The sequence below is a fragment of the Gekko japonicus genome, unplaced genomic scaffold (genome assembly GCF_001447785.1).
Source record: "Gekko japonicus isolate JY-2015 unplaced genomic scaffold, Gekko_japonicus_V1.1 scaffold3090, whole genome shotgun sequence".
In the NCBI taxonomy this organism is placed as follows: Eukaryota; Metazoa; Chordata; class Lepidosauria; order Squamata; family Gekkonidae; genus Gekko; species Gekko japonicus.
Window position 1 is genome coordinate 117,325 of NW_015166515.1, and position 27,794 is coordinate 145,118.

Sequence of the window (27,794 nt, forward strand, 5' to 3'; positions counted from 1 at the left end):
TTTCCCTACCAAATGGCCAGCTAATCCGGCATCATGTGTGTGGGGGTGTGAGGGCATTGTCTCTGGAGGAGGGACCTGTAGAGACATGTGATTCCATGAAAAACTATGTGGAGAATGGGAAGAACAGAGAGAGAGGAGCGATCAGAGGGCAGCTCCCAGGTTAAGACAAAGAGAGGCGTCCCATTCAAGGAGATAACACCTGTACACACTTAAAGTGATGTGGCATCCCTTAGTGTCCAGGCATGCTCGGTTGCTCACTCCAACAGCCTCTTTGCATCAGAAGCCAGGGGATGGTCTTTAGTGGTTCTGGGGCCCTGGGCAGAAGCTCAGGACGGGGCCCCAGAATCACTGCCACCCCACTGCCAACCTCCTATCTTGGACTAAGCAAAGTGTGGTCCTTGCCCCAAGCAAGATGGGCAGGAGCCACTGCTGCCGTTGGAAGCCAGCTGACTGAGCCCCAGATAAGGCAGGTTGGAAGTGTTGGCAGGAGCCTGCTCTTCTTTCTTTTCCCCCTCCTTCCGTGGTGGGTTGGGCTACGGGCAGCTGGGGTCCCCCCAAGCTCAGGGCCTGGGGCAGCTGCCCCTGCAGTCCATCGGATAAGACTGTCCCGGATCAGAAAGGGGCAGAATGATCCATTCGCTTCTGTTACAGTAATGTGGCAGGAATTACCTTTCCCCAGCAGAAGTGGAGTGGAATGAAGCAAGGGCCAGAGCAGTGATTCATTCAGAGAAATGGTAAGCTTTGCTGTGAGTGGACACTTTGGGCTCAAGGAAGCCTTAATTATTTATATAATTCATTTTACAGAGCTCAGTGTTCCCAGGCGTTCAAGTTTGATGTGTACTGGTTTAAATCAGGGCTGAACTGCTATCATCCTTGATGGTCAACTCCCCCCCCCCCCCAAGTGCCTGTAGTTTACTATTGTGAAATTTACAAAGCAAGAAAACATCCTTAGGATGTGGGAATAGTTAAGATATAATTAATTTGTATGGAGTTAATGCAGGATTTTGTTTGCATGGAAGTTGCTTCATATGTCTGCTTTTAATATTTTAAGATTCAATATTTTATGCCAAATGCCACATTTATGATAAAATCCTTAGATATATGGGATTTATTTTTTTTGTATTTTGGAATCTGTAAAGAACAGGGAATCAAGTACTGTGTTCTGTTTGCTATCCATTTTTGTTACAGATATTGATGAATGTCAGACCAGCAATGGTGGATGTGATCACTTTTGTAGAAACACAGTTGGTAGTTTTGATTGCAGCTGCAAAAAAGGCTTTAAATTATTAACAGATGAAAAGTCTTGCCAAGGTATGTGCAAAGGGACTTTCTGTCTGTCTGTGAGAGTTATGATTTGAACAATGAATTGCTAATAAGCTCTAGAACAATGTTCTGGAGTTGCCTTTATTCTCTTGACTGGCTGTTAAGTGTCAAAACATTTAGCAGGGACTTAGTTCAAACATAAAAAAACACCATTTTTGGTCATTGCATGAATGATTCTGGGAGATACCAGGTTTGTTGTCTTCTGTCCTTCTGCTTCACATAGCAGTGATTTAATTAAAATCTTCCACTTTTCACATCAAACCATGGTTTGTTATTATGTCTGAATTACCAGCTGTGGCTTGTTTCTTTCCCACAAACCAGGAATGAGAGTGTTCAATACTTGTAGTATTTTATAGGTTCATTCATGCCAATTACAAACCATAGTTTGTTATGTCTTTTACCATAGGGTCTGAATGATATCAAATGAAACCTTTTGTCGTAATCACAGGTTTTTTTTATGCACTAAGTAATTAAAAAAAATTTAGTCTTATTCTTATAGATCATTCCTATATCTATTGTAGCATATTTCATATAAAATATTCAGCATCCTGTTAGCAGGGGCGTAGACTTCTCAATTTCCTGGAGGGGGCATGGGACTGAACCTGGCCCAGGCCCATATAAAATTATTTATTTTTCCAAAAACCATATGCCATCAACAATTAATCATGTGGTTTTAAAAATATAATTTTTTCACTAATAGTCTGAATCCCAGTCAAAGAAAGAGGACTCAGAGGAGGAGAAAGATGAACTCATTCACTGAGACACTTAGAGTAAATATTTCATTTGTGTATGAAGGGAAATAATTCTCTCTTTTCCATTTCACTCTTTTCCTCACAAATACCCAGTGAGGTAGATTAGGCTGAGTGTGTGTGATTGGTCCATGGTCACATAGATGGCTTCATGGCTAAGTGGGGATTGGAACTCTGGTCTTCCCAGTCTTAGACCAGTACTTTAACAAGTACATCACTCACATATTCGATATTGAGTATGAATCTCCAAGTACATTTCAGAATACAGAGTAAATAGTGGCTTCTCAGATTTCTTGGCCTGAAAATACGGGAGCATTTGTTTAGCTGAAGTACAGTCCAGGACAATAGAATCACTTCACTTTCCGTATTTGGGAAACCAGCTTTTTATTCCCCCCCATGTACAGATGCACAAAGATAAATAAAAATAGCTAAAGACAGAAATATACCCATCTCCTAAATGTCTTTTTCTTCTCAGCAGGTCCCAGGTTACCAAAATCAACGTCCATCATTTGGGCCACAAGCCTCTGCTCACATATACTCCACCCCTAACCCATGGCTAAAGACAGAAAAATTCCTATTTCCTCCATTTTTTTTAAAATCTAAAGCAGGTTCAGGATACCAAAATCAACTTAACATCTACCATTTCATCCACAGACCTCTTTTCACCCCTCCCCCTGACGCACATGTTCGGGCAGCAGGCTTTTGGAGCCCACCTACCCCCAAACACAGAAGTCTAAATATAAAATGGAGATGAAATGGAAATATGTATTTATTTAAAGGAGGCCCTAGGTAGTAGAATAACCTTGTCATCTTTGGGGAACCACTTTTTCTCCTGTTTCTCCTGTTATCGCATGTGTTCCCTTTAACATGTATTTTTACACATGTGTGGACTCTTTAACTTGGGTTGAGGTCAAGACACACACCCAGAACCCCAACCAGTTATGGGGAATTAAGCTCACTGTCGGGGGTGGGGGAAACCTCTTCCCACTTCCACAACCTATCTAGCTTGGAAAATCTATTGATTTCCTGGCTCTGTCTGATGGGGGGGGGGGTTTCCTTTATTCTAACAAAAGGAGATTGCATCCAATCAGGGTGGACAAAAGGGCCGAGGGTGGAGGCTTTATTCATGCCTGAGGTAGGTTGGTAGGAGACATTCAGGCAAGGTCAGTAACAGTTATTATGCCCACCTGGCTGCTTGAGAGTAATTAGACTTTGCAGTCAAGAAGATTTGCATTTGCTTATGAAATTACCTTGATAGACCAAATTGGGTGCCTAGCTTTGCCAGCCCCCACACCCAAACTAGAGCTTTGACCTCACCTTCTCCAAAGGAAGGCATTGCTAACTCCTAAAATGGGTTTCTTCTCTATCCATTTATAGAACCTTAGCCATGTGTTCTCAAAATCTTTATTATTTCCTCCCAATATTGAGGTTAAGTTATCCACCTCTGCTGCTTCCAGAAGGTTACTTATAACTTCTTCCTTTGAGGGAGCTTCGCTTCTTCTCCAGGGTTTAGCATATAATATTCTTGCCGCTGTTACATTAAAATGGGTTTCTTAACAGACAAGTATTATCCGCTGACGGTCCCCTCCCCCTCTTTAGAAAACCAAACAAAACCAGCCCACTGCCTCCTGCGAACTTGCTAAGTTGCTATAAAAACAAACAGGACTGACTGAACTTGACAGTCTGAGCTGCCTCATAATATTGCCCGGTAGCCAAGGGGGCATTTCCCCCACCAGGAAATCCCAGCGGGGGCATGAGCCTTGCAGCCTCACACCCAAAGTTTACGCCCCTGGTTGCTAGGGATTTCTAGTCCAATTCATTTCTGTAGAATACATTTAAAATATGATTGGATTGTGTCCTAAAAGCAGGACAAAATTTAATATACACTGTCTTGCAGAGAGCATACAGAATGTACGAGTCTTCAGGCTAAAGTATTCCATGGACACATCTTAAGTTAGAGCGGATAAAAGGAAGTACTTCTTCACCCAAAGAGTGATTAATACATGGAATTCACTGGCACAGGAAGTGGTGGCGGCTACAAGCATGGACGGATTCAAAAGGGAATTAGATAAGCATATGGAGCAGAGGTCTATCAGTGGCTATTAGCCACAAGGTATAGATAGGGACTCTGGGGCAAGTGATGCTCTGTCTTCTTGGTGCTTGGGGGGGGGGCAACAGTGGGAGGGCTTCTAGTGTCCTGGCCCCACTGGTGGACCTCCTGATGGCACCTGGTATTTTTGGTCACTGTGTGACAGAGTGTTCGGACTGGATGGGCCTTTGGCCTGATCCAACATTGGCGTCTCTTATGTTCTTATCTTTACCCCTAAATTATTTTGTTGAAAAATGTTGATTTTGCTCATGATTTAATTAAAACTTCTGCCTCTGTTCATATTTGTTTAAAAGATGCTTGATATTTTAAAAAGAGATTGAAATGTTGATTGAAATAAATCCAGTGCCAACTAGGGTTGCCAAGTCCTTTTTCTTCTGTGGCGGGGGGCTCCCAGATGGCGTCTTCAGTTTCCCCCAGCGTGCCCGGTGTCATCACGTCACCTCCGGCTGACATGCACGCCGGGGTGGGGTTTCTCCCGGGGCCCGATTCTGCGGCTGCGGAAATCGGGCCTCCAAAGCGGAGGGAAATCTGCTCCCTGATTGAAATAAATCCAGTGCCAACTGCAAAAATGAAAAACTACATCTACAACTTGAGGGTGGCGGCGGCCCATAAACCCTCTCTCCACTGTTCATTTTTCAGTCCTCACCTCATCCACCATTTGTTTGTTGTCTGTGTACAATGTAAACTCTCTGGGTTGGAAATGGCTATATGATTTCTAGCACAAACCTGGCAGTAAAATATTAAATAATAGTTATAGTACACAGTAGTGAGTAACAAGGACCAAACTTGATAGCGCATACAGCTATCTGTAATATTTTCAACAGCGCCGTTCAAACTTAAGAAGCTGCTTTTGAGAGCATACAGGGTTAGAGAAGCAGTAGTGATGTGAGTGTGGAAAAGAGACTCTCAGCTCCTTCCCTGTTAGTCACTTACCCACTTGCTGTGTCCCCAAAAGTAATTTTTTCCTCCATGGGGCTTTATATGTGGGCAAACATCTATTTAAATCACCATGAGAAAAGCTGCTTGGGAAGCAATTTAGAGTGGAGAAAACATTGTCTGGCTAATGCTCATTTAAAAATGGTTTGTCCGATTTATGTAGAGCAGTCAGAGTAATGTTACATGTATATATTTGTAATCTGTGGTTTGTTCTTACTCTACAATAAATTGTGTCCATTTTCCTTTCCCCCTGAGGAATTGCATATGATCTCTTCCTGACTCCTCCTCCTTCCAACTTGGATTATGTGGCATAGTTTAGTAGGCTATAGTGAGTAGCTTCCAGAGAAGCACAAGTTATATTTTTGGAAAATATCTGTTGGCTGTGAACTAATTATCTTGTCTGAGATGCTAAAAAGCATTCCATTTCTCCACCATGAGTGGTATTTAAATCAATATTTGGCTGCTTTAGCATCACCCATTGAGTCCTATGTCAAAGACAGAACTTCATCCTTTAGTTAGAGAATATCAGAAGATAAAAGTAGAGCATTGTTTTATATTGTTTTTGATTTCTTCTTTACTGTTGAAAAAAGCATAAGAATTTGCTTTGAGAACACCAGCACAGTCCTTTGGCAAGCTTCATATACCAGCTGCTTCCTTAAAGGTTGCTACTTCAACACTTTTAAAAGACTGGCTTTACATTTGCTGCTCCTGCAGTTCTCCTAATTTGTAAATGTCTTTTTAGCAAGAGGTCCAATAATAATGTATCCCTTTAAACACTGCAGACATTGACGAATGTTCATTTGAAAGAACATGTGACCATATATGCATCAATCATCCAGGCACTTTTGAGTGTACGTGCAACAAAGGGTACACTCTCTACGGCCTCACACATTGTGGAGGTGAGTATATATAAAGTTATTGTGTGACATGCTTATTGGAGGGTCACTTAACTTGCTCTCTGAATCTCAAGAAGAAATGTGGGTTTTAAAACTCCTTGGTACAAGCTTGTGCCTTTCTCCTCGGCCAGTTCGGTAAAACATGACAGAAGTCTGAAATAGAATTCTACTGTGTGTAAGCTATAGTTTTGCCTAAGCAGCTTTCTACTCTCACTTTGTTAGAAAGCAACTGTGACTGTTAGAACAAACAGTTGCATTCCACACTTGGGTACTAAGAGCTGGATTTTGCAGAATGTCAGCACGCAAAGTACCCGTTGGTTTCATCGGGTATTGTATACAGTGAATACTTCAAGGCCAGGCCCTTGTCCAAAGAGGCTTCAGCAAACTGAATATGTTTGCCCTGCAATAGGTTTTCCCAGATGGAAAAAAAAAATAGGCCTGCTGAGAAAGATCATTTGCACTCCGTGGTACTTTTGAAAAAAGGGATCTGTTCCTGTAGGCTTTATTTCTGACTGGAGTCTAGAATGTGATATTGAGCCTGGCTGTAAGGATCTTTGAGCATGTTGTGTACACAGTAGGATACAGTCTTTGATCTGGAGCTCTCTGTTCGTTAGCCTGATGGCCTCCCCGTCTAGTACAGTGGAGGAAGCCAGACAATGGAAGCGCCAGTGTTCCCCAAATCTGCCCTAGTTCACATCGGCTTCTCCGTTAATTTTAAGATTGGGATGAATGTTCCTTTTGTGAAATCCTATATGTTCAAGGTGAGCTTGCACTTGATTTCATGTCATCCTACCATTAGTTTTGAAAGAAAGGTGAAATTCTGAAGAATCTGGTGTCACTGTGCAGGAATTGGTATACCTTGTGCTGCTCAGTCTGGCATAAAGCTTATTACCGAATAAATGTGGCTGAGTTTCAGATCAGGGTGTGTCTGGGGCCAGGGTGTCAAGCTCCAGTATTAAAACATGCCTATATGGGCCCAGGCACTGTTGAAAACTGTGGGACTTTCTCTAAATAAACACGTTGTGGATTGTGGCACTAGTGCACTTTCAAAAAGCTTTCCCAAAGTCATATTAAGTAACTTGTTATGCGGCGGCTCAAGTGGTTAAGACGCTGAACTGCAGGCTGTGGAAGGTCAGTAGTTCAGCAGTTCGAGACCCGGGTGCCGCATGACGGAGTGAGCTCCCGTCTCTAGTTCCAGCTCCTGCCAACCTAGCAGTTCCAAAGCAAGAAATTGCAAGTAGATAAATAGGTACCACTTTGGTGGGAAGGTAACAGCGTTCCGTGCGCCTCGGTGTTTAGTCATGCCGGCCACATGACCACGGAAACGTCTTCAGACAGCGCTGGCTCTTCAGCTCGGAAACGGAGATGAGCACCACAACCCTAGAGTCGGGCTCGACTGGCTTTCGAGCAAGGGAACCTTTACCTTTTATGCCTGTTCAGTTATGTGCCAGAATGGTACCATTTCCCCTCCCCCTGAAAAATACTTCTCCCCACATTTCTTTTCTTTAGATATTAATGAGTGTAGCATCAACAATGGAGGTTGCCAGCATACCTGCATGAACACTTTGGGGGATTATGAATGCCACTGTAATGCAGGCTACAAGTTACATTGGAACAAAAAGGACTGTGTTGGTAAGAACTGGAACGAAAGACAGGTTTTTGTCGATTTGGTTTGCTTGAAGACTGTGGTCTCCAGAGGATTTAGACAACATTAATCCATGCACTAAGTTGCATAGGTCAGTGTTCCTCTTATGGCAGGAGAAAGAAAATAGATTTTAAGAAAGTCCAAAATTATTTCAGAGCAGTTGTGGGTTTTTGTCATGGGAGGGTATGTTCCATTATCACCTTGTGTTAACCAGGTTTTAAAATGGCACAGAAACCTGTTTACCAGAGACAAGAGTGGGATGAGTGTACACGCAGCAAGCGGCAATCCCACTTTCAAATGCCATTCAGTTCTCTGAGAGATTTTTTGTATGTTTTCATCATACATTACTGCTTTGATTCTAATTGGCCACAGAGGATAACTGATCAAACACGTCTTTAAAAAATAAAATAAAACCAAAAACAGGAGATACTTTCGGGGTCTTCCATGCTTTCTTTCCTATGCTTTTAGTCTAAGCTGGTCATTCTGTTTTCTTTTGTTGTGGTTGCCTGGATTTTATATAAAAAGGGAATGGTGCGCAATGTGTTGTTTATCCAAATTATTACTAGTGTTGATTGCAGATAGATGTTGATTATGCAAAGTGTGTAGCTCCATGTTTGCATTTCAGAACCATACCTGCCATTCTCCTGTGAGTATCTGTGTTTTGCCCTGTAGAAAGGTTCTTGCCAGATGTCATTTCACCCCAGATATCTCTGCGTTGCACTAAGACTGGTGGAAGTGATAGGTGCTTTTTAATCTGCCCCTCAGACGTCCACTTTATCTCAGGTAAGTCCTGCAGAACAGTAAGCGTATTATTCAGACCAAAAGGAGAATACAAGAACAGCCACGCCAGTCAAAGCCTGGTAATATCAATCATTAAATAAGTATTTATATTCATGAATTTATAGTCATTCAGGTGTGGTCCACTTCCATTCCAGGAATTTACAGTTGTTTTTGTAGTGTTCCCTTAAACGTTGCCTTGCCATGTATAGCCTGAAGAATTGAAGGCACTGTATGTTTGTAAAACATTTATTAAGATGAAATGGTAGGATGGACGACTGACACAAGTGGTGTTTAATTGGCATAGGAATCAGCCGATTACCGTATGGAGCTTTTATTGCTGTGCTGAGCCGTGACACTTCTGTTGGCTGTTGTGTGTGTCAGCAAAGTGCTAGCCACAAGAGCTGTTCAGGACTTTGTGTGTATTAGTAAATTATGGGATGTCTCCACCTGGTTTCTACCAAAGAGTGGCCTGATAGAGCTCAGGGCCAGTTTGGTGTAGTGGTTAAGCGTGCGGACTCTAATCTGGGAGAACCGGGTTTGATTCCCCACTCCTCCACTTGCACCTGGCTGGATGACCTTTGGCAAGCCTTAGCTCTGATAAGAGCTGTTCTTGAAAAAGAGCAGTTTCTGTCGAGAGCTCTCTCAGCCCCACCTACCTCACAGGGTGTCTGTTGTGGGGAGGGAAAGGGAAAGGAGTTTGTAAGCCGCTCTGAGACAACTTTGGGTAGTGAAGGGTGGGGTATAAATCCGATCTCTTCTTCTTCTTCTTCTTCTACTGGGGAAGGTTTTCGTTTTTTAAGAATGCAAGTTTTCTCCCTGACTGATTTCACACAAGAGCTGCGCCGCAGTCGCACCTCCCTTTGCCCCGCTTCTGTTGGTCAATTTCCCACTCAAAGCCACACGGCTTTGCCCGATTTTCCCCGCAGTTTCATGATCCTCAAAAAACAGGATCACAAAACCGTGGGGAAAATCGGGCGAAGCCACGGGTCAAAATGCGGCCAGGCAGCTTCAAGTGGGGAATCGACCAATAGAAGCGGGGCAAAGGGAGGCGCAACCGCAGCACAGCTCTTGTGTGAAATCGGTCCCTGTGTCATCTCCCTGACAAAACTGGGTTTCTTTCACTCATCCTTTTTCCCACCGGGGCCAAGAGGTGGTCAGTCTACTGTCAGGAAAGTGGCAAGGAGTGGAAGAGTTTCAATCCCCCTTTTCTCAGCACTGTGGCCCTGATCTATATACCCAACTGCTTTTTGCAGCTAAATTACACAGTGTGAGATCCACTTATAGCCCCCACCAGTGCCCATGCGTTCCCCGGCCTGAGTTTGCCATCCGTGTGGCAGGCAAAATTGGTTGTATTCAGCTTCATGTAGGGATGGCTGGTTTAAACATAAAGTCAGTTTGAGGCAGGGGTCGTTTCGTAGAAAAAGAGCTAGGGGAACTCATTAGCATAACTCATTAGCATATCTTATTTCCCCTGACATCACCGGACGGTGGACCTGCAAGGCCGGCGGGAGTGCAAGCAAGCCCCACCAAGGCCCTCCCTGGCCCCAGGCAGGCAGGGGTGGGGAGAGGCAGGGAGGAAGCGACTTACCCTCCCTCTTCTCCTGCCTCCTCCTGGCTGAATGAGGGCCGGAAGCGGGGCGGCCGGAAGCAGGGAGCGGGGCTTCGTCATGTGCCTCGCCCCCCCGTACCTCACCTGGGGGAACTGCGATCCCCTCCGAAATGACCTCTGGTTTGAGGTATTGTCTGTGTGTTCCTGTTATGGATCAGTTGCCCATTTCCTAGTGGAATGATGTCCATTCTGCACAGCGGAGACTAGCTGAGAGAAGCTGGGTTCATTTACTAACTGGAATAATATTTGCATAGCTTAGAAAGGGCAGAGTGCCTGACAGCTTCAAATGGGTCCTTTCTTAAAATAGTAATCGCTGGAATATATTGCTGTCTAAATTCCAAAGTCTCCTTTTGGAGAAGATTGGTGAATGCGTAGTTTGCTCTACAGCTTCGTTGGGGATGGGGTGGGGGGAGAAAGGGAGAGTGAGTTTACCTCCATGGCTCTGGCAGATGAATCCTAGAGCAAAGTGCCACACTGGCTTCCCCCCCTAGGACTTTTGCCAGATTTCATTATAACATTGCTACTAGAAGGCCACTGAGCCATATTGTACAGAAAATGAGGTTTCATCAACATGTTGTTGATGTAGCTGTACTCCTTTTTTAAAAAACGCTTGTTGCGGGGAACATACACTGATTACAGGCACCTGTATCTATTTTCCTGCAAAAGCCCAATTACAGGCTGCGGTCACACATACGAAATAATCCACTTTCAATCCACTTTCAGCGCACTTTCCAACTGGGTTTTGTCAGTTCACACAGTAAAATCCAGTTGGAAAGTGCACTGAAGTTGGATTGAAAGTGGATTATTTCGTGTGTGTGACCACAGCCACAGTTTAGGAGAAGCATTTTAAGCCATGGAAGAGGCATGGGAGGAAAGGGTTAAACAATCAATCCTTTCCTTGTCTTAAAGGCTGCAAATTAGCCTCCTACGATGTGGGGTCTTTTGACCTCAGTTCTTATTGTGTCCAGTCAGTCATATCTTTGTAGAGTCAAGAAGCTGTTCAGAAACTTGAATGAGTTTTCAGGAGTGTTTTTCTCCAGTGCTCTAGCATGTATTTCTGTTTTATTGTATAGCTTTATGATCTGTCTCTTAGGCCTGGAAGATTCCTACACTATAAAATGCGGCAGACCTTCTCCATTTAAGAAAAAAACCCATAATACAAATGAGTCGGCAGTTTTAGGTAATTATCCAATGAACGTGTTATGAAATTGGGATGGGGTAGGGTTTTTTTTCATAGGTCTGTTACTAGGGTTGCCAAGTCGTACCTCGTCCTGAAGCGGGGGACTCCCGGGTTGATCCTGGAGCGCGAGCGCGCCACATCCACGTCACCAGGAAGTGACGCGACCACGCCAGGCATAGAGTTTTCCCTCAGATGACTGTGGCCCTGCCCCCAGTGTGCCCGGCGTGGTCGCGTCACTTCCTGGTGACGTGCCGTCCCCAGTGTGCCCGGCGTAGTCGCGTCACTTCCTGGTGACGTGCATGTCGGGGTGAAGTTCCCCCCGGGACCCGATCTGGTGGCGGCGGGGACTGGGCCTCTGGGCCGGGGGTTTCCCCGCCCCCCGGGGGGACTTGGCAAGCCTATCTGTTACCCAGTTAAAGAATTTTTTGTTGATGGAGGTTTAATAAATAATAAAGCCGTATAAAATAGAACAGTCCTGAAGAGGGGAGAAAGCATTCTCTCTTCACTTTTAGTGGACCCTTGCCACAGCTCGCACCATCTTAGAAGAGGAATTCCTTCTTCTATGAGGGAAAAGGAGAAATGCCTCTTCTGGGAGAGATCCTGTGCAGTTTCAGAAGTATGTTTATTGTTACTCTAAAAAAATCAGCCTCCCAGTTAATTGCATATGTGTGTGTTCAGAAGTCTTTAATCAGGATGACTAAAAATTGCAAGCCTAGTGTTTTTTGTTTTTGAAAACCTCTTCTGTAAGGAGGTTTGCATAGAATCCCGGAGAGGGGCCCCGGTTCACTGGGGAGGACGTGCTTTTTGTTGGAAGGTGCCCAGCTCAGGCCCTAGCATCACCTGTTAAAGATCTCAAGCTATCACACTGGGAAGAATCTCTGATAGCCAGTTGCATCCAGGGAACCCAGTGCGAGTCTAGACAGCTAATTGCTCTGTTTCACGTGGCTCCTTCTACATTAGAGGTTACAAGTGGGGACACGCGAGAAACTTGCAGGAGCTGCAATCCCATCCCCCCACCTTTGCTTCCTCCCCTCTCCCCCTACTTCCCTGTCTCTCACTCTTTCTCCCTCCCACCACCTATTCTCTTTCTCTCTCCTCTATGCCTGTCACTTCCTCTCTCTTTCTGCTCCCCACCCCACCCCATCATTGTTTCTCTTTCTGCCTCCCACCCCATTACTCTCCCGGGGGCTCACCTGTTTCCTCCCCCCCCCACAGCAGCAGAGGTGGCAGCCACTCTCCAGGAACCACAGGATCTCCAGACGACAGACCGTAGGGTGACCAGCACCACATTGGGAAATTCCTGGAGATTTGGGTGTGGAGCCTTGGGAGGGTGAGGTTTGGGGAGGGAAGTGACCTCAGCAGGATTTAATGCCATAGAGTCCACCCTTCAAAGCAGCGATTTTCTCCTGTGGAACTGATTCCTGTCATCTGAAGATCAGTAGTAATTCTGGGTGAACTGCAGCCCTTACCTGGAGGTTGGCAACGTCCCTTGGAGGAAATGGCTGTTTTGGAGGGTGGAGTCTATGGCATTATACCTGTCTGAGGTGCCAGCCCTCCTCAAACCCCACCTTCCCCAGGCGCTGCCCCTCAACTCCCCAGGAATTTCTCAACCTGGAGTTGGCAACTCTGCCTCCTTCCCATTCAACAGCCAACCTATCTTTATCTGCCCATCTGTCTTCAGCTTTTCATTCCCTCCTTCCCTGCAGCCTCTAATGAGGAAAACTAGTCTTTCTCCACAGTGGAGGACCAAAGTAGCTTGCATCATTCTCTCCTCCTTTTTATCTGCACAACAACCCTGTGAGGTAAATTAGACTGAAAGTATGTAACTGGTCCAGAATTACCCAATCAGCTTCCACAGCAAGATGGGGTTCTGAACCTGGGTTTCAATAGACCCCACTCTGAAGCTTTACTGCTACACCACACTGGCTTTTATAGGATATTTGCTGTTGAACAGTAGCAAGCAGCGAGGCCTAGGTGAGTTGTGCAAGTGTTAGTAGGAAGATACAGAAGGTGCTGCCAGGCCTGGAGTTGCTAGCCTCCAGGTGGGACCTGGAGATCCCCCAGAATTACAGCTTAATGCCAGACAACAGAGATCTGTCTCTCTGGAGAAAATGGCTGCTTTGGAGGGTGGACTCAGTGTCATTATACCATGCTAAGGCCTCTCCTTTCCTGAACCCTAGTCAGGCCTGGGTCCAATAAATCCACCTTCAAAGGCCAAAATAGGCCTGGAAAGGGCCCTCCCCCTTCCCTGCCTTTTTACTCACAAAACCCCAGCCTGGAATACTGTGGTTACCTAGCAACACCCACTGTTTTTTAAAGCTATAGGCACTCCTTTTATCATTTTTTAGTATTTTAAACTACCCAATGCTTTTTTTATTTCTTTTCTTTTCTTTTTTTTTTTTGCAAATCTGGGCCCCTTTTTAGGTTTGGGGAAAGGTTCTTTCTTGCCCATTCATGGCTCCAGTCACAGGATTTAAGTATCCAAAATTTTGCCAACTTCGCTGTTAGAATATAACATAGTACATTTGCATGTAAATGTATGAGAGTCTCTGCTGTACAGTTTAGCTATCCCTCAGTTGCTTCACAAAGAACTCATATGATACCAGTGAATGATATGAGTCAGTGTAGAGTCTGTTCTGTTGTGCATGCTCTTGCTCTAGTGTTAATAACGCATGATTGAATTGGAAGTTACAGTCTTTTCACATTTGAAAATAACAATTTTACTGTTTCTTTTCGAAGATCTTTCCATAATCAGGACAAGTTTAACCTTTAAGCTTAATGAAGGAAAATGTAACTTGAGAAAGAGTAAGACGTTGCGAGATGCTCTGCATCATGTAATGCAAGGTATGTATTACTGTATGTGATACAAACACTATGGATCGTAAAGCCTGTCCCCAAGGCTTTTATGGTGTGATCTGCTGCCGATCATGAAAGGTCTTTGGTGTCCTCTAGTCATGATCCACAGGGACATATTTTTGGTGCAACCTGAATAGTTGTTTCCATGCAACCCTTCCACCATACAGTGCTGCTGTAAGGAGTCGGTTCAGCCCCTTCCTACAGTGCTGCTATAGACTGTTCTGCCCCACTTCCCCCGAATTACCCCCTATAATAAGGAGCCAGTACCCTTCTTGGAAGAGGTGATTCAGAAATCAGGGAGGCAATGAGGAAAGCAATAACATTCACAATTCAACTGCGGAAGGATCCGATCAAATGGGGGAGAGAGTTATTGGAGGAAGTTTTTTTGCTTTTATTTGTTCATTTAATTCATTTATACCCCGCCTTTCTGCCCAGTGGGGACCCAGAGCAGCTTACATCCTTCTCCTCTCCTCCCTTTTATCCTCACAACAACCCTGTGAGGTTGGTTCAGCTGAGAGAGTGTCACTGGCCCAAGGTCACCCACGGCACGAGTGGGGATTCAAATCTAGATCTCCCAGATACTAGTCTGACACTCAGGGCTATTTTTGGGCAGGAACGCACAGGAACGGAGTTCCGGCTGGCTCCTGAGTTGGCCACGCCCAGCAGGAGCTCATTAGCATAACAGGCCACACCCAACAGCAGAAACTCATTGGGATGGGCTACATTAGGGGTGTGTGGCCTAACATGCAAAGGAGTTCCTGCTACAATAAAGCCCTGGGTTTTGACAACAAACAAGGTAGAATAAGAAGCAAAAGGTGGATGTGGCTGGATGACCACACTTCTGGTAATATGGGGGTGTGGCCTTAAATACTAATGAGCTGTACTATCAGGGGTGTGGCCCAATATGCTAATGAGTTTCTGCTGTTGGGCATGGCTCATTATGCTAATGAGTTCCTGCTGGGCTTTTTCTACAAAAAAAGCCCTGCTGACAGTCTTAACCATGACACCACCACTGGTTCTCTCATCTAATCTAAGTAGTCTGAGAGTGTTTCACTTATGATGATTGGGAAGAGGCAGCAGTCTGCACAGATTAGAATGAAAATCCTGCTATGACATTGGTGTGCAGTTCAACAGAAGTAGGCACAGGACTGGACTGGTAGTAGTTAAATAAATGCATCTTCATGTCTCTGGGCCAAACTGCATGCCAAGTTTTCCACATGGTTTTCACAAGGGACTTGTAGCCATACACCAGCTGTAGCTTCCTCGTGGCTCCTGCACCCCCTTTCCCCCAACCTGAATCTTCAGTGTGTATGCGTGTGGGGGGGGGGGGCGGTATTTACCCTGTGCAGAGGTTTGTCGTTCACCTGAAGCATCTTCACACATTACAGAGTACACAGGTGGGATCTGGAGTCCCCATTCTGCATCCTGTAACAGAGATGATTTGCAGGTTTTCCTTAGTTCCTGTACATATGTCCTGACTCAGATCATGACTGTGGTGTACGTAGAAAAGGGATTTCAACCTTCTTGCTGCCCCCTCCCCTCCCCTGACTTGAGACAGTCTGGTCAGGTAAATGGCATGGTAGTGGGAGGTTGAAGCTCATTCTCTACATGTGCCAGAGTCACAATCTGAATCGAGCACTGCACACGTGAGAACTGAGGAGAACACATAACTCTTGCCTGTTACACAAATTGGGAACTGTGAACCTAACTGTGTACTCCATAATAAATCAAGAGACCCTTATTCTTTTGCTCTTGCATCCCCTTCCCTCTGTCCCTAGCATGTAGAATGCAATTGACGGTTTTCTGGTGTGGGGAACCTTGAGTCATGCTCCAGTTCACTATGGGTGCGTTCAGACGGGGGATTTACAACGGTTAGGGTGCCGGTTCCAACCAGTATACTTACGGGCGTTCACACGGCGAACATCTGCCTCCCGTCCCTAACCGTTGTCAATCCCTTTAAACCGTTGCACTCTGCCACTAGGTCCGAAGTGGTGGTAAACAGAGTGCAACGGTTGTCATCGCTGTACCCCGGCGTCTGATCGCTCTCCAAACATTGTACAGCCACTTCCGTCGGAAGCCCGAGGCTTAAAAAAAACTTAGCAATATGCGCTCGGGCGAAGCATCGCCCTGAGCGTTTTTTTTTTTTTTTTAAAGAAACCCTTACTTTAACTTCCCTCCCCGGCTCGTCCGGATGAGCAGCTGGGGGGGAGGGACGGGGCAGCACCCACCCCAGCCAAAGAGGGCGGCGGCAGCAGCAGCGGCAGGAGGAGGGAGGGGGCCGAGTCCCGGGAGCAGCAGCAGCAGCAGACCCCCCCATCCCATCCCACCCGCAGGGAGCGTGCAGGTGTGTGCATGCTGGGCCGGGGGGGTGGCGGATCCCTTACCGGGGCGAGCATGGCGGAGGGGAGGGGCAGGGCCGCGGCCGGCCGCTGACCCGGATCCGCTTGGCATGCCGTCCCTCCGTCCGTCCGAGTTTCCGCCAGCGGCTGCCAGGCCGACCCCCCCTCGACCGCCCAGCCCGGAGAGGTTGGCGCAGCCTCCGGCGCTGCGCCGCCCAGTCCAGCCCCTGCAGAAGATGCCGCGGTCCGGCCGCCAGAGACCCCTCCGACGGGGGCCTCTGAGCGCGTGCAGAGCGCTGGGAAGGGACCACGGCTGAGCCTCTGCCTCGCCCCACCGCTTCCGCCCAGGGTGCCTCTCCGCCTCCTGCCCCCCCCCAGACCCAGCGAGGCGGGCTGGGCCGAGGGGGCCCTGGGAGCTGCCGGGCAGAGCGAGGGCTTGAGCCCAGGGCCCCGCCGACACCCTCTGACTACTGCGGCGCTCCAGCCCCACCTGCTTCAGAACTTCACGTGTGATCGCGTTTCTGCCGGCATAAACTGCACCGGTTCCGACCGGTGCAGTTTATGCCGGCAGAAAAGCCCCCGTCTGAACGCACCCTATGACACATAAATGTGGATTCTTGGTGTAAGTGCTTATTTCCGCAACTTTGGATTCTAGACTTTGGCTTAATTCCAGTTTAGAGTCTTGTTTTATTTATTTATTTATTTATAATCAAATTTATACCCCGCCCTCCCCACAAAGCAGGCTCAGGGCGGCTTCCAACAACAATACAACAATACAAAATAAAAGCATAAATAGTTCAGAATTAAAACACGACAATTAAAATAATGCATTACAAATGTTACAAAGTATTGGCAGCAGATAAGACAAACAAATGAGATGTATTCAAATGAAAGTGCTTCAATGTTATTCCACATAAGTGTTTGAATGTTATATTGCTCATTCTTGAGGCAGCTGCTGATGTCAACATTACGGGCCGTGCACTAAGATGATGGCGGCCCCTAGCTATATGCCTGGCAGAAGAGCTCCGTCTCGCAGGCCCTGTGGAATTGTGAAAGGTCCCGCAGGGCCCTGATCTCCTCCGGGAGCTTGTTCCACCAGGTAGGGGCCGTCACCGAGAAGGTGGTCATGAACTGAAACAATAAAGTGAGATGCTTTAACTTGCTTGCATGTGGTCTGATAAACTTGGGCTCCTTTGATTTGATCCTTCTGCAGCTGAGGCTCCAATGCGATTGATATTCTCACTGTGCCTCCCTGACTACTGAGATGGAGCAGGTTGTACAGCAACACAATAGGAAGGAGGCCTTCATTATAGCCTTTCAATTTGTGGAAGAGTTGCATGGAAACAGAATTATTCAGCTTGATGCTAAAAGATGAGAGATATGAGGGAACACACAAACACAAGCTGCTTTCTTCCAGTCACAAATGAACCAGTGTGTGTTGTGATGTCGGAATGAAACCTCAGGCTCTCAGTGGTTGGTTGGTGGGAAAAGCTTGTATTACTTCTGTTTCTGCAGATGGAGAATCATAGAATCATAGAGTTGGAAGGGACCTCCAGGATCATCTACTCCAACCCCCTGCACAATGCAGGAAATTCACAAATACCTCCCACTCACACCCCCAGTGACTGCTGTTTCATGCCCAGAAGATGTCAAAAAACCTCCAGGATCTCCAGCCAAATTGGCCTGGAGAAAAATTGCTTCCTGACCCCAAAATGGTGATCAGCATTTTCCTGGGCGTGTACATAAAAACATAAGAGAAGCCAATGTTGGATCAGGCCAATGGCTCATCTAGTCCAACACTCTGTCACACAGTGGCCAAAAATACCAGGTGCCATCAGGAGGTCCAGCAGTAGGGCCAGGACACTAGAAGCCCTCCCACTGTTGTCCCCAAGAACCAAGAATACAGTGCATCACTTGCCCCAGCCTGAGAGTTCCTATCTGTACCTTGTGGCTAATAGCCACTGATGAACCTCTGCTCCATATGTTTATCCAATTCCCTCTTGAAGCTGTCCATGCTTGTAGCCACCTCCTCCTGTGGCAGTGAATTCCATGTGTTAATTACTCTTTGGGTGAAGAAGTACTTCCATTTGTCTGTTCTAACCGAACTGCTCAGCAATTTCATTGAGTGCCCACGAGTTCTTCTATTGTGAGAAAGGGAGAAAAGAACTTCTTTCTCAACCTGCTCTATCCCATGCATAATCTTATAAACCTTGATCATGTCATCCCTCAGCTGTCGTTTCTCCAAGCTAAAGAGCCCCAAGCGTTTTAACCTTCCTTCATAGGGAAAGTGTTGCAACCCTTTTATCATTCTAGTTGCCCTTTTCTGCACTTTTACCAATGCTATAATATCCTTTTTGAGGTGTGGTGACCAGTACTCCAAATGAGGTCGCACCATCAATTTATACAGGGGAATTATGATACTGGCTGATTTGTTTTCAGTTCCCTTCCTAATAATCCGAGCATAGCATTTGCCTTTTTTATTGCAGTTGCACACTGTCTCGAAGGGCCACAAGAACTAAGCACTGATGCAACCCGTCCTGCCCTCCCTTTCATGATCTGCCTAAGTTCACAGAATCAGCATTGCTGACAGATGGCTATCTAACCTCTGTTTAAAAACCTCCAAAGAAGGAGAGCGCACCACCTCCCAAGGAAGCCTGTTCCACAGAGGAACCACTCTAACTTTTAGGAAGTTACTTCCTGATGTTTAGCTGAAAACTGTTTTGAATTCAGGGCTATTTTTGGGCAGGAAGGCACAGGAACGGAGTTCCGGCTGGCTTCAGAGTTGGCCACGCCCAATACAGTCAAAACCTCTGCATGCGTGGCTACAGAGGGAAGGCCTGGAGAACGACCCCCCCGGCGACTCTGAGGCAGGTGGGCCAGGAGGGGCCCTGGAAAAATCCCCAGCCTGTCCAAGGGCCAGCCTGTCCAAGGGCCAGCTTGCCCTTAAACTGCCTCCCCTCCCCTCCAAGGGCCGGCTTGCCCAGCGGGCCCACCCCGCAGCTGCGGGGCATCCGTACAAGCCAAGGGCAGGCATGGGGTGTGGCCTAATATGCTAATGAGCTGTGCTGTCAGGGTATGGCCTGTTATGCTAATGAGCTCCTGTTGGGCTTTTTCTACAAAAAAAGCCCTGCTTTTGATTTAATTTCAACCCGTTGGTTCTGGTCTGACCTTCTGGGGCAACAGAAAACAACTCCACACCATACCATGACAGCCCTTCACATACTTGAAGATGGTTATCATATCACCCCTCAGTCATCCCCTCTCCAGGCTAAACAAACCCAGCTCCTTCCACCTCCCTCATAGGACTTGTTCTCCAGACCCCTCACCATTTTCATTGCCCTCCTCTGGATACGTTCGAACTTGTCTATTATCTTTCTTAAATTGTGTTGCCCAAAACTGAATACTCTAGGTGAGGTCTAACCGGCGCAGAGTAAAGTGATACCATCACTTTGCGTGATCTGGACACTATACTTCTGCTGATAAAGCCCAAAATTGCATTTGCCTTTTTAGCTACTGCATCACACTGCTGACTCATGCTCAGTGTATGGTCCACTAAGACTCCTAGATCCTTTTCACACATACTACTGTCAAGACAAATCTCCCCATCCTATAATTATGCATTTAATTTTTCCTACCTAAATGCAGAACTTTACATTTCTCCCCATTGAAATTCATCTCATTTGTTTTAGCTCAGTTTTTCAGCCTGTCAAGATCATCCTGTATCCTGACTCTGTCTTCTACCGTATTTGCTACCCCTCCCAATTTAGTATCATCTGCAAATTTAATAAGCATTCCCTCTATTCCTTCATTCAAATCATTGATAAAGATGTTGAACAAAACAGGTCCCAGGACAGATCCTTGAGGCACTCCACTTGTCACTCCTCCTCCAAGAAGATGAGGAACCGTTTACAAGCACACTTTGGGTGTGATCTGTCAACCAGTTACAGATCCACATAACAGTCATAGGATCCAAACCACATTTTACCAATTTGTCAACAAGAATATTATCTGGAACCTTATCAAAAACCTTGCTGAAATCAAGATAAATTATGTCTACAAAATTCCCCTGATCCAGCAAGGTAGTAACTTTGTCAAAAAAAAGAGATAAGGTTAGTCTGACATGACTTGTTCTTAAGAAACCGATGCTGGCTCTTAGTAATCACAGCCGTCCTTTATAAATGCTCAAGGACTGTCTGTTTGATGATTTGTTCTAAACCTTTCCCAGGTATAGACATTAAGCTGATGGGCCAGTAGTTACACAGATCCTCCTTTTTCCTCTTCTTGAAGATGGGGGCAACATTTGCCCAACTCCAATCTTCTGGCACCTCACCTGTTCTCCAAGAATTCTCAAAAATAATGGACAGAGGCTCAGAAATTACATCCGCAAGTTCTTTTAGTACACTTGGATGCAGTTCATCCGGCCCTGAGTACTTAGTTTCATTTAAAAACACTAGGTGTTTATGTACTACCCCTATGCCGATCCTAGGCTCTCTTCCCTCATCATGTGTTCTGTTTTTGCCATATTGAGCACCATTTCCCTTGCAAGAGAAGACTGAGGAATAGTAGGAATTGAGCAGTTCTGCCCTCTCTTCATCACCTGTTACAATTTCACTTTCTTGTCCCCGCAATGGGCCTACTATGTCCTTGCTCTTTTTCTTACTTTGAATATAAGAAAAGAACCCTTTTTTGGTGTTTTTAGTGTCTCTTGCTAATAAGCTTTAGCTTTCCTAACTCTCTCTCTACAAGCACTGGTTATTTGTTTGTATTCATCCTTGGTTAGAAAGCCCTCCTTCCACTTTCTATAAATGAGTCTTTTTTATTTCTCAAGTCTTTAGAAAGCTGTTTATGGAGCCACCTTGGCTTCTGTAGGCTCCTCCCATTTTTCCTTCTCATAGGAATTGTTTTTTTGATTGTGCTTAATTTCACTTTTAAGAAACTCCCATCCCTTTGAACTCCCTTCTCCTTAAGTATTCCTGACCATGGGATTCTACTCAGCATAACTTTAAGCTCGTCAGAATTTGCTTTCCTGAAGTCCAACCTATATGTCTGACTATGTACAGCTCTTACCTTCCCCAAGACTGTAAATTCCAAAATGACATGGTCACTGCTGCCCAGGGTGCCCACTACTTTCACCTCATCAACCATTTCTTCCCTGTTTGTAAGAATCAAGTCCAAGATACCAGATCTTCTTGTTTCCCCTCTCCACTTTCTGTTCTTTTATCCTGAAGGAAGAACATAGGCATACATACCTCATAGAGAGAGCTGGAGCATTCTCATTGTAGGCCAAATAGAGGCAAATTCCATGCAACTTGAGCTTCCATCTAGCAATGGATTGCTCCGTACCTTCAGAACCATGGTTCTGATTATCCCTCAAGAGCTAGAAACGATGGCTAATTATGCAAAAATAAATAAGCGTTGTAGACTGCTCCCCTTAAGGAGCCAGGTGTGACATGCACAATCCATTTAATGTGTCAAGGTTGTGTGTTAAATCTGTCCTTCGTAGCCTGCCTGCTCATGTGATGGTTTACAGTTCAGACCATGCTTGTAAATACTTCCAGATTTGTTTGCCAGTGAGTGACATGATGTAGGATAAACTGCCGGCTGAGTGTGTAGTACTGCAAATTCACAACTTCTTGGTCACAAGTCTAAGTCCATCTGGATGCACTCAACCCACAATTTCAATGTAGGTTATGATCTCATCACTAATTTGGGTCTGATACATGTTTGGCTGAGATTCCTCCATGAAGCAGTTGTGTACCAATTGCAGTTGAAACTAGGCCCGTATACCAAACTGTGCCATCTAGTGTAGTTGCTTGTAGTTTGTTAGCATCTGGAACTAATCATATAGCCTGTTAACCATTTCCCTGGTAATATTTACTGCGCTTTAGCAAACACCCAAATAGCATAGATGGCCAAGCTGTTGCTTCCTTTAATTTTGTTCACACAGAGAAACATAATTCAGTAATGGAGACCTTCTACTATGTAAAGCTAACATGCGTTTCTGGCAAGAGAGTTCTTGGAGACCTCAGCAGATTGAAGGCAGCTAGAGAAATGTTTATATCTGCGGACTTTGAACTTGAAACAAACCAAAAGGAGGTGACAGGTTGGTTGTAAAAGAACCTACGATACAACTGAAAGATTTTGTTTTGAAGAGATCTTGTTGTTGCAGTTTGAGCCATGATTTCTCTCTTTCACTTTCATCTTTTATGCAAAAAAGTATCTCCTGTTTTGAACCTTTAATATCCCTTTCTCTGAAGAACAGAAAGCTACTTTGATGCAAAGTTTATTCTTTTATATTACTATTTACGTTGGGCTGTCTTGAGAACTTTAACACATAATAATGTCATTGCCGTATTTAATACTGTCTATGTTTCCCAGTTATTGCATGGACTACTCTTTTTAACCCTGTACTGTATTCAGTGCCTTCTTCTCCTGACTATCACCATCTTTACCTTTCTAGAGACATGTAATTTGAATTGTGTACGTAAAAGGACTGAGAAGAGGCTGCGTAAAGCAATTAGAACTTTGCGGAAAGTGATCAACAAAGAGCAATTGCACATTCGCCTGGCTGGTATGGATCATGACGTGGCCAGAAAATCTCCCAGAGTACTGGATGCTCAAGAGCTGTGTAGCCTAGGTCAAAGGCATGTGGATAACAGATGTGGTAAGCACAGTATTGATCTGATGCGTTGATTTGATGCACGTGTCACCTGTATCTGACCAGTCAGTAATATACATCTGACTTGCATCAAATTAATCGGAAACATCAGACTACTGGTGTGACCATGGCAGTATCACATTGATTCGAAGAGGATCAAGTTTCCCTGTTTCACTGCGCCACATAAATATATAACGGAAAGCTTGCAAATCTAATCTTGAAACGGCAGGCTTAGTCTGATGTGTCCTCAGTATTGTGCTCCTTGGAGACTGCAGCAGATTAAAGATGGATAAAGAAATGTTTCTGTCGGTGGACTTGCATTGTTTCCAAAGCTGAGGCAATAACTCTTAAGCCTTTTCCTTATTTTTTGCACAGTTGTTCAGACTGTTATTATCTATCTGTTCCATAATTCCCCTTAGTGTAAAAAATAGCACTCTACAGTAGCCCTGCTGCTTCAGAATAACCCAGTAATTGCAGGTGTACAGTGTGGTTCTAACACAAAAGTTTCAATAATTAGTGATCAACATTTATTTGCATTTTGCATAGCAGATGTTTACTCTGTGTGTCTCCTGATGAATACTGTAAAATGATAACGTAAAGGTATGTGTCTCTTTTCAGTCCTGGGTGAACACACATGCTTCCTGGCATTTAACCATTGTATATTTGTAAGCATGTCTCCCATTCACACTTTATAGCTTCTCAGGGCACCAAGCCCAGAGGAAGGGAAGGAAATTGTAAGCCGCTTTGAGACTCCTTAGGGTATATAAAAGTGGGATATAAAAACCAACTCTTCTTCATATCGGCAACACAGTGTGAATTGGCCCTCCAGTACAAGTCCACTATTAGTACATGAAGTACCTTTTCAGCAAACAAAAATGTACTAGCTTGGAGTATGGACTTGACCCTTAGGTTCTGAAACAACAAAAGTAGGGAAGTTTTAAAAATAAAACGTACATTTGTTAGAACAACTGCTTATGCACCTATTCTCTGCGCATTACAACTTGAGAGTGGTTTTTTCCCCCCTTCACTAAGAAAAGATTTTGAAAGGCATGCCAGGATGGAATTTCCCCCCCCAAGCCCATAGATAAATAGCTATCTATTCTGCCAATCCACAGTTCCAAGAATAATGGACTTAAGACCTGAAGCACATCTATTCTCCATATGACCACAGTCTGTGAACCAGTTAAAAACTAAACAAAAAGATCCTAAAAACAATACGGAGAACTGCTTAGAAATAAGTTTCCATCGTTTTACGGCTCTTTTAATGAAGTCAGGGCATGGTTTTTAAGGGAATGGTTAGTTGTGGATCACGACCTCTTTTATGAGGTTCACCTTCTTAGACACTGAGACACTATAGTGTTTGTCCATAGCATCAAAAACTCAAAGGCTTAAAGTGTTGAATAGAAGGAAAGAGGTTTTAACTGTCTTTATAACTACTAATCCTGGCTCCCTGTGAGTGCCCCTCTCTCTCTCTCTTTCTTTTGCATCAGAATAGCTTTTGCTTTCCCCCCCCCAAACAGCTGCCTGAGAGTTTAGAATAGGATTTTAATGGTCGTTGAAGACAAACAAAGATGGAGGTTACAGGAATAAAGTCCCACAGAAGGCAATTGGTTCTTTAGCTCATTTGAAAGGAAAACAAGCAGGTTGCAAAGAAAGAAAGAACAAGTGAAGAAAGCTTGCTGAGTCCTTGATGTTGTAGTGTCATTATTTTCGAGTCTTTGGTCTGTGTTTGAAAACAGACACATCTTGTGTACTGTGACACACTGGCATTTTGCGTGATGTGACTAATACACTTTTTGGCTTCATTCAAGTCAATATTTGTACAGAAAAAGTCGATCCCCTGACACTTTTATTTAAGATTTCTGCTTAAAGAAAAATCATTACTTGCTTATTTGTATGAAGTAGTATGCTGAAACATGCTTGCACATCCATTGATCTTTAGGGGCACATCATAAGAGGACAACTTGCTACAAGCAAACATTGATCTTAAAAGATTTCTCTAAATAGATTTGAGTCATTTGTAGCATGTCACATCTAATGAGCTGTGAATAAGGGACTCGTTTAAAAAGATGAAAGCGTGCAGGGGAATGTGTTAGATTCTTGAAAAGGTATTTTGGGAATATCGGACTGGGAATCAGTAATCTGGAAGGATGGTGCTCTTTAAAACATCATCAGTACATAGCCTTTACTTGGGGGCGGGAGGCATAAGATTTCAGTACCCATTTGCTCTTTTCCAATTCGGTGATATATGAACCAAGCTTTGTTTGAATGAATGTTTTATTTTTACTGTCTTGAAGTAAACTCTTAATTCTTCAAAACAATTGACAGTTGTGGTCTCTGTACACCACACTTATGGACCTCGCACCTGCACAAAGCCATGCTTTGGAAAAGTCCAGGCAGAGCTTTTAGGTGTGAAACCTCCCTGTCAGAAATGCAGTCGCAGACTGCAGTAGGCCTAAAAGAGGAAGAGTCACACCTTTCCACTTAGAGGCCACTCTCAGGGACAGTCCAGGCTCAATCCTTCAGAGTGGCCTGTTCATCTTCTACCTTCAGCAGAGGGGTTCTTTTTCCTGAGCCCTGCTGAGGAGCCCTCAGGGTCCAGCCTTCTACCTTGATGAGGCACTGTACCCTGAATGTCAGAGTCAGAGCAGATACATCGTTCAGCTGACCTGTCCTTTCCCTGAAGTACCCATGGCCCACTTCCAGGTAGGCCGGCTTGCTAGTGTATATCCACCAGTGTGATGCATAGAAACAAAAAAGGAATAAAAGCAGCCTTACTTACCTGTAGCAGTCATTCTTAGAGTAGTAATCTGTGCATTTCCATGTTTTTAACTTGCGGTGTCATAATCTTACATTTTGGAAGGCACAGCTCCTCCCCTTTTAGGCATGCACGGTCTGAAGCTGCGTTTCTGAGGGAAGGAGATTTTCATGCTTCTCTAAAAGCCAGTTATAGAAGATCTTCGACGTGTTCTCTGTGCTTCACACCCATAAGATCTAGTGCGCACGCGCTGGATCGATCGGTGCTGTAGCAAGCTCTTTTAACGGATTTTCACGCCCAGTCCCTTGGGCATGCGCAGGAACCCCACCGCGTGTGCCCAGAGGGGTGGGTGCGGACATCCCGCCAGTTCCTTTCTTAGCGCCACGTTGAGTAGACCTCTTCTTTGTCGGTCCGATCAGTTCGCTGTTAGCTTTCGCCTCACAGCTCTTAGGAATTATTTCCAAACTTTCTTTTACTTTAATTTTTGGTTGTTTCTTCTTCAAAAACAGTTAATTTTTTTTTTTTTGCTTTCTGCTGAGGGGGACTTTACTTCAGGCCGGGCTACCCCCCCCCAAACATTCCTTCTCCTTCTTTTCTTGTATGGAGAAGAAGTGGGGATTTTTTAATAGGTGCAAGGGTTGTGGTAGCAAACGTGCTCCACCCGACTGTCATACCCTCTGCATTTTTTGCCTCGAAGAGTCTCACCAGCCAGAGTCCTGTCGTCACTGTGCGCGTTTCTCCAACCAAACGAGAAAAAAACGTGCTGCGTGCCTTAAAGTGGCGCTGCTTGAATTGGCCACTTCATCCTTGGCCATCATCGATGGAGGAGAGACCATCTACATCGACAGCTCCAGCATCGAGACCTGCCTCCGATGTCGACCGCCCGACGCCGAAGCTCCTGACATCAAAGGCACAATCGTCCGCTTCCACGCCAGTCAAAAAGAAGGCTAAGGCAAGTAAGGATCATAAGTCCGCTAAGAAGGGCACCACCAAGCCCCTGAAGGCAGCGAAGAAGGGGAAGGAAGCGGTGTCTGCACTGGGTGATGCCCCTAAAGTGCCTCCCGCTCCAACAGCAGTATCGATATCGGAGGCCCAAGTCCCTCCACTGATACCGACCATCCATGTTTTGGACTCCCCTGTCCACCAAACGGAGCGCCCTTACTCCGACATCGAAACGGTAGAGCTCCTAAGTCATCAAATGGATGCAGAGTCTTCTCCGTCTCCTTCCCCGTCATTGACGGTATCAGAAGCTCCCGACATCGATCCACGTCGGCACCGATATACTTCATGCGACACGCAGCGTCACCCTCCATGTCTGCACGATCAATCTGTCGATATCGATGACCGAGACTATAGGGACGGCTCTCACAGACGGGCTGCTGCTTTGTCTCCCAGACGTCCGCAGTCCAGAAGTCGCTCCCTAAGAGTCTTCCTGCCCCCCCCCACCAATGTCGTGGGATCAATGACAGTTGAGGTACCTGTACAGGGCTTATCCACCATCCATGCCATGGTTGACTCCGGTGGGCTATTCCGATTAGGATCGCTATTCGTCCCACTCTGTTCATAGGTCGAGATCGCCCCACAAGTCGAGACCTTCAGCATCTCTGTCGCATCCTCCTACAGTCGATCCTTCCCACCATACTCTGGAACCAAGTTGTCCTGTCAACCCTCTGGTCACTCCAACCCCGGTCGTCACTGTCGTCCAAACTAAAACCATAACTTGTCAACAGGAAACTTCAGTCCAAATACCACAACAACTGACTTCTCTGACTTCATAGAAGAGGACTCAGATACGGAGGCTTCTGAAGCTCATACCTTACCTGACCATACATCTCCAAACCAGGATGTCGTTGAGGACTTACCCGTATCCCCATCCGACAACCTTACATCTTACACAGATCTAGTCAAAAGAATGGCCCACTCTTTAGGCCTCTCTGTCGTCCAGCAGCATCCAC

The 27,794-nt window shown here is 45.4% G+C and overlaps 1 protein-coding gene across 4 annotated transcripts in view; it reads left to right on the plus strand.

The window, feature by feature from the left end:
* Positions 1-27,794, plus strand: part of SCUBE2 (signal peptide, CUB domain, EGF-like 2) — a 100,668-nt gene that overhangs the window by 41,291 nt on the left and 31,583 nt on the right. For 2 of the 4 annotated variants that reach the window (XM_015412267.1, XM_015412269.1), the window contains exons 9-12: positions 1,189-1,311; positions 5,901-6,017; positions 7,524-7,646; positions 22,884-23,087. In XM_015412267.1, coding sequence (XP_015267753.1) covers positions 1,189-1,311; positions 5,901-6,017; positions 7,524-7,646; positions 22,884-23,087 — 567 coding nt within the window. Of the gene's footprint in view, positions 1-1,188; positions 1,312-5,900; positions 6,018-7,523; positions 7,647-8,331; positions 8,443-11,141; positions 11,229-13,967; positions 14,073-22,370; positions 22,527-22,883; positions 23,088-27,794 lie in introns of all 4 variants that reach the window. The other 2 variants (XM_015412270.1, XM_015412268.1) reach the window with 2 other exon arrangements.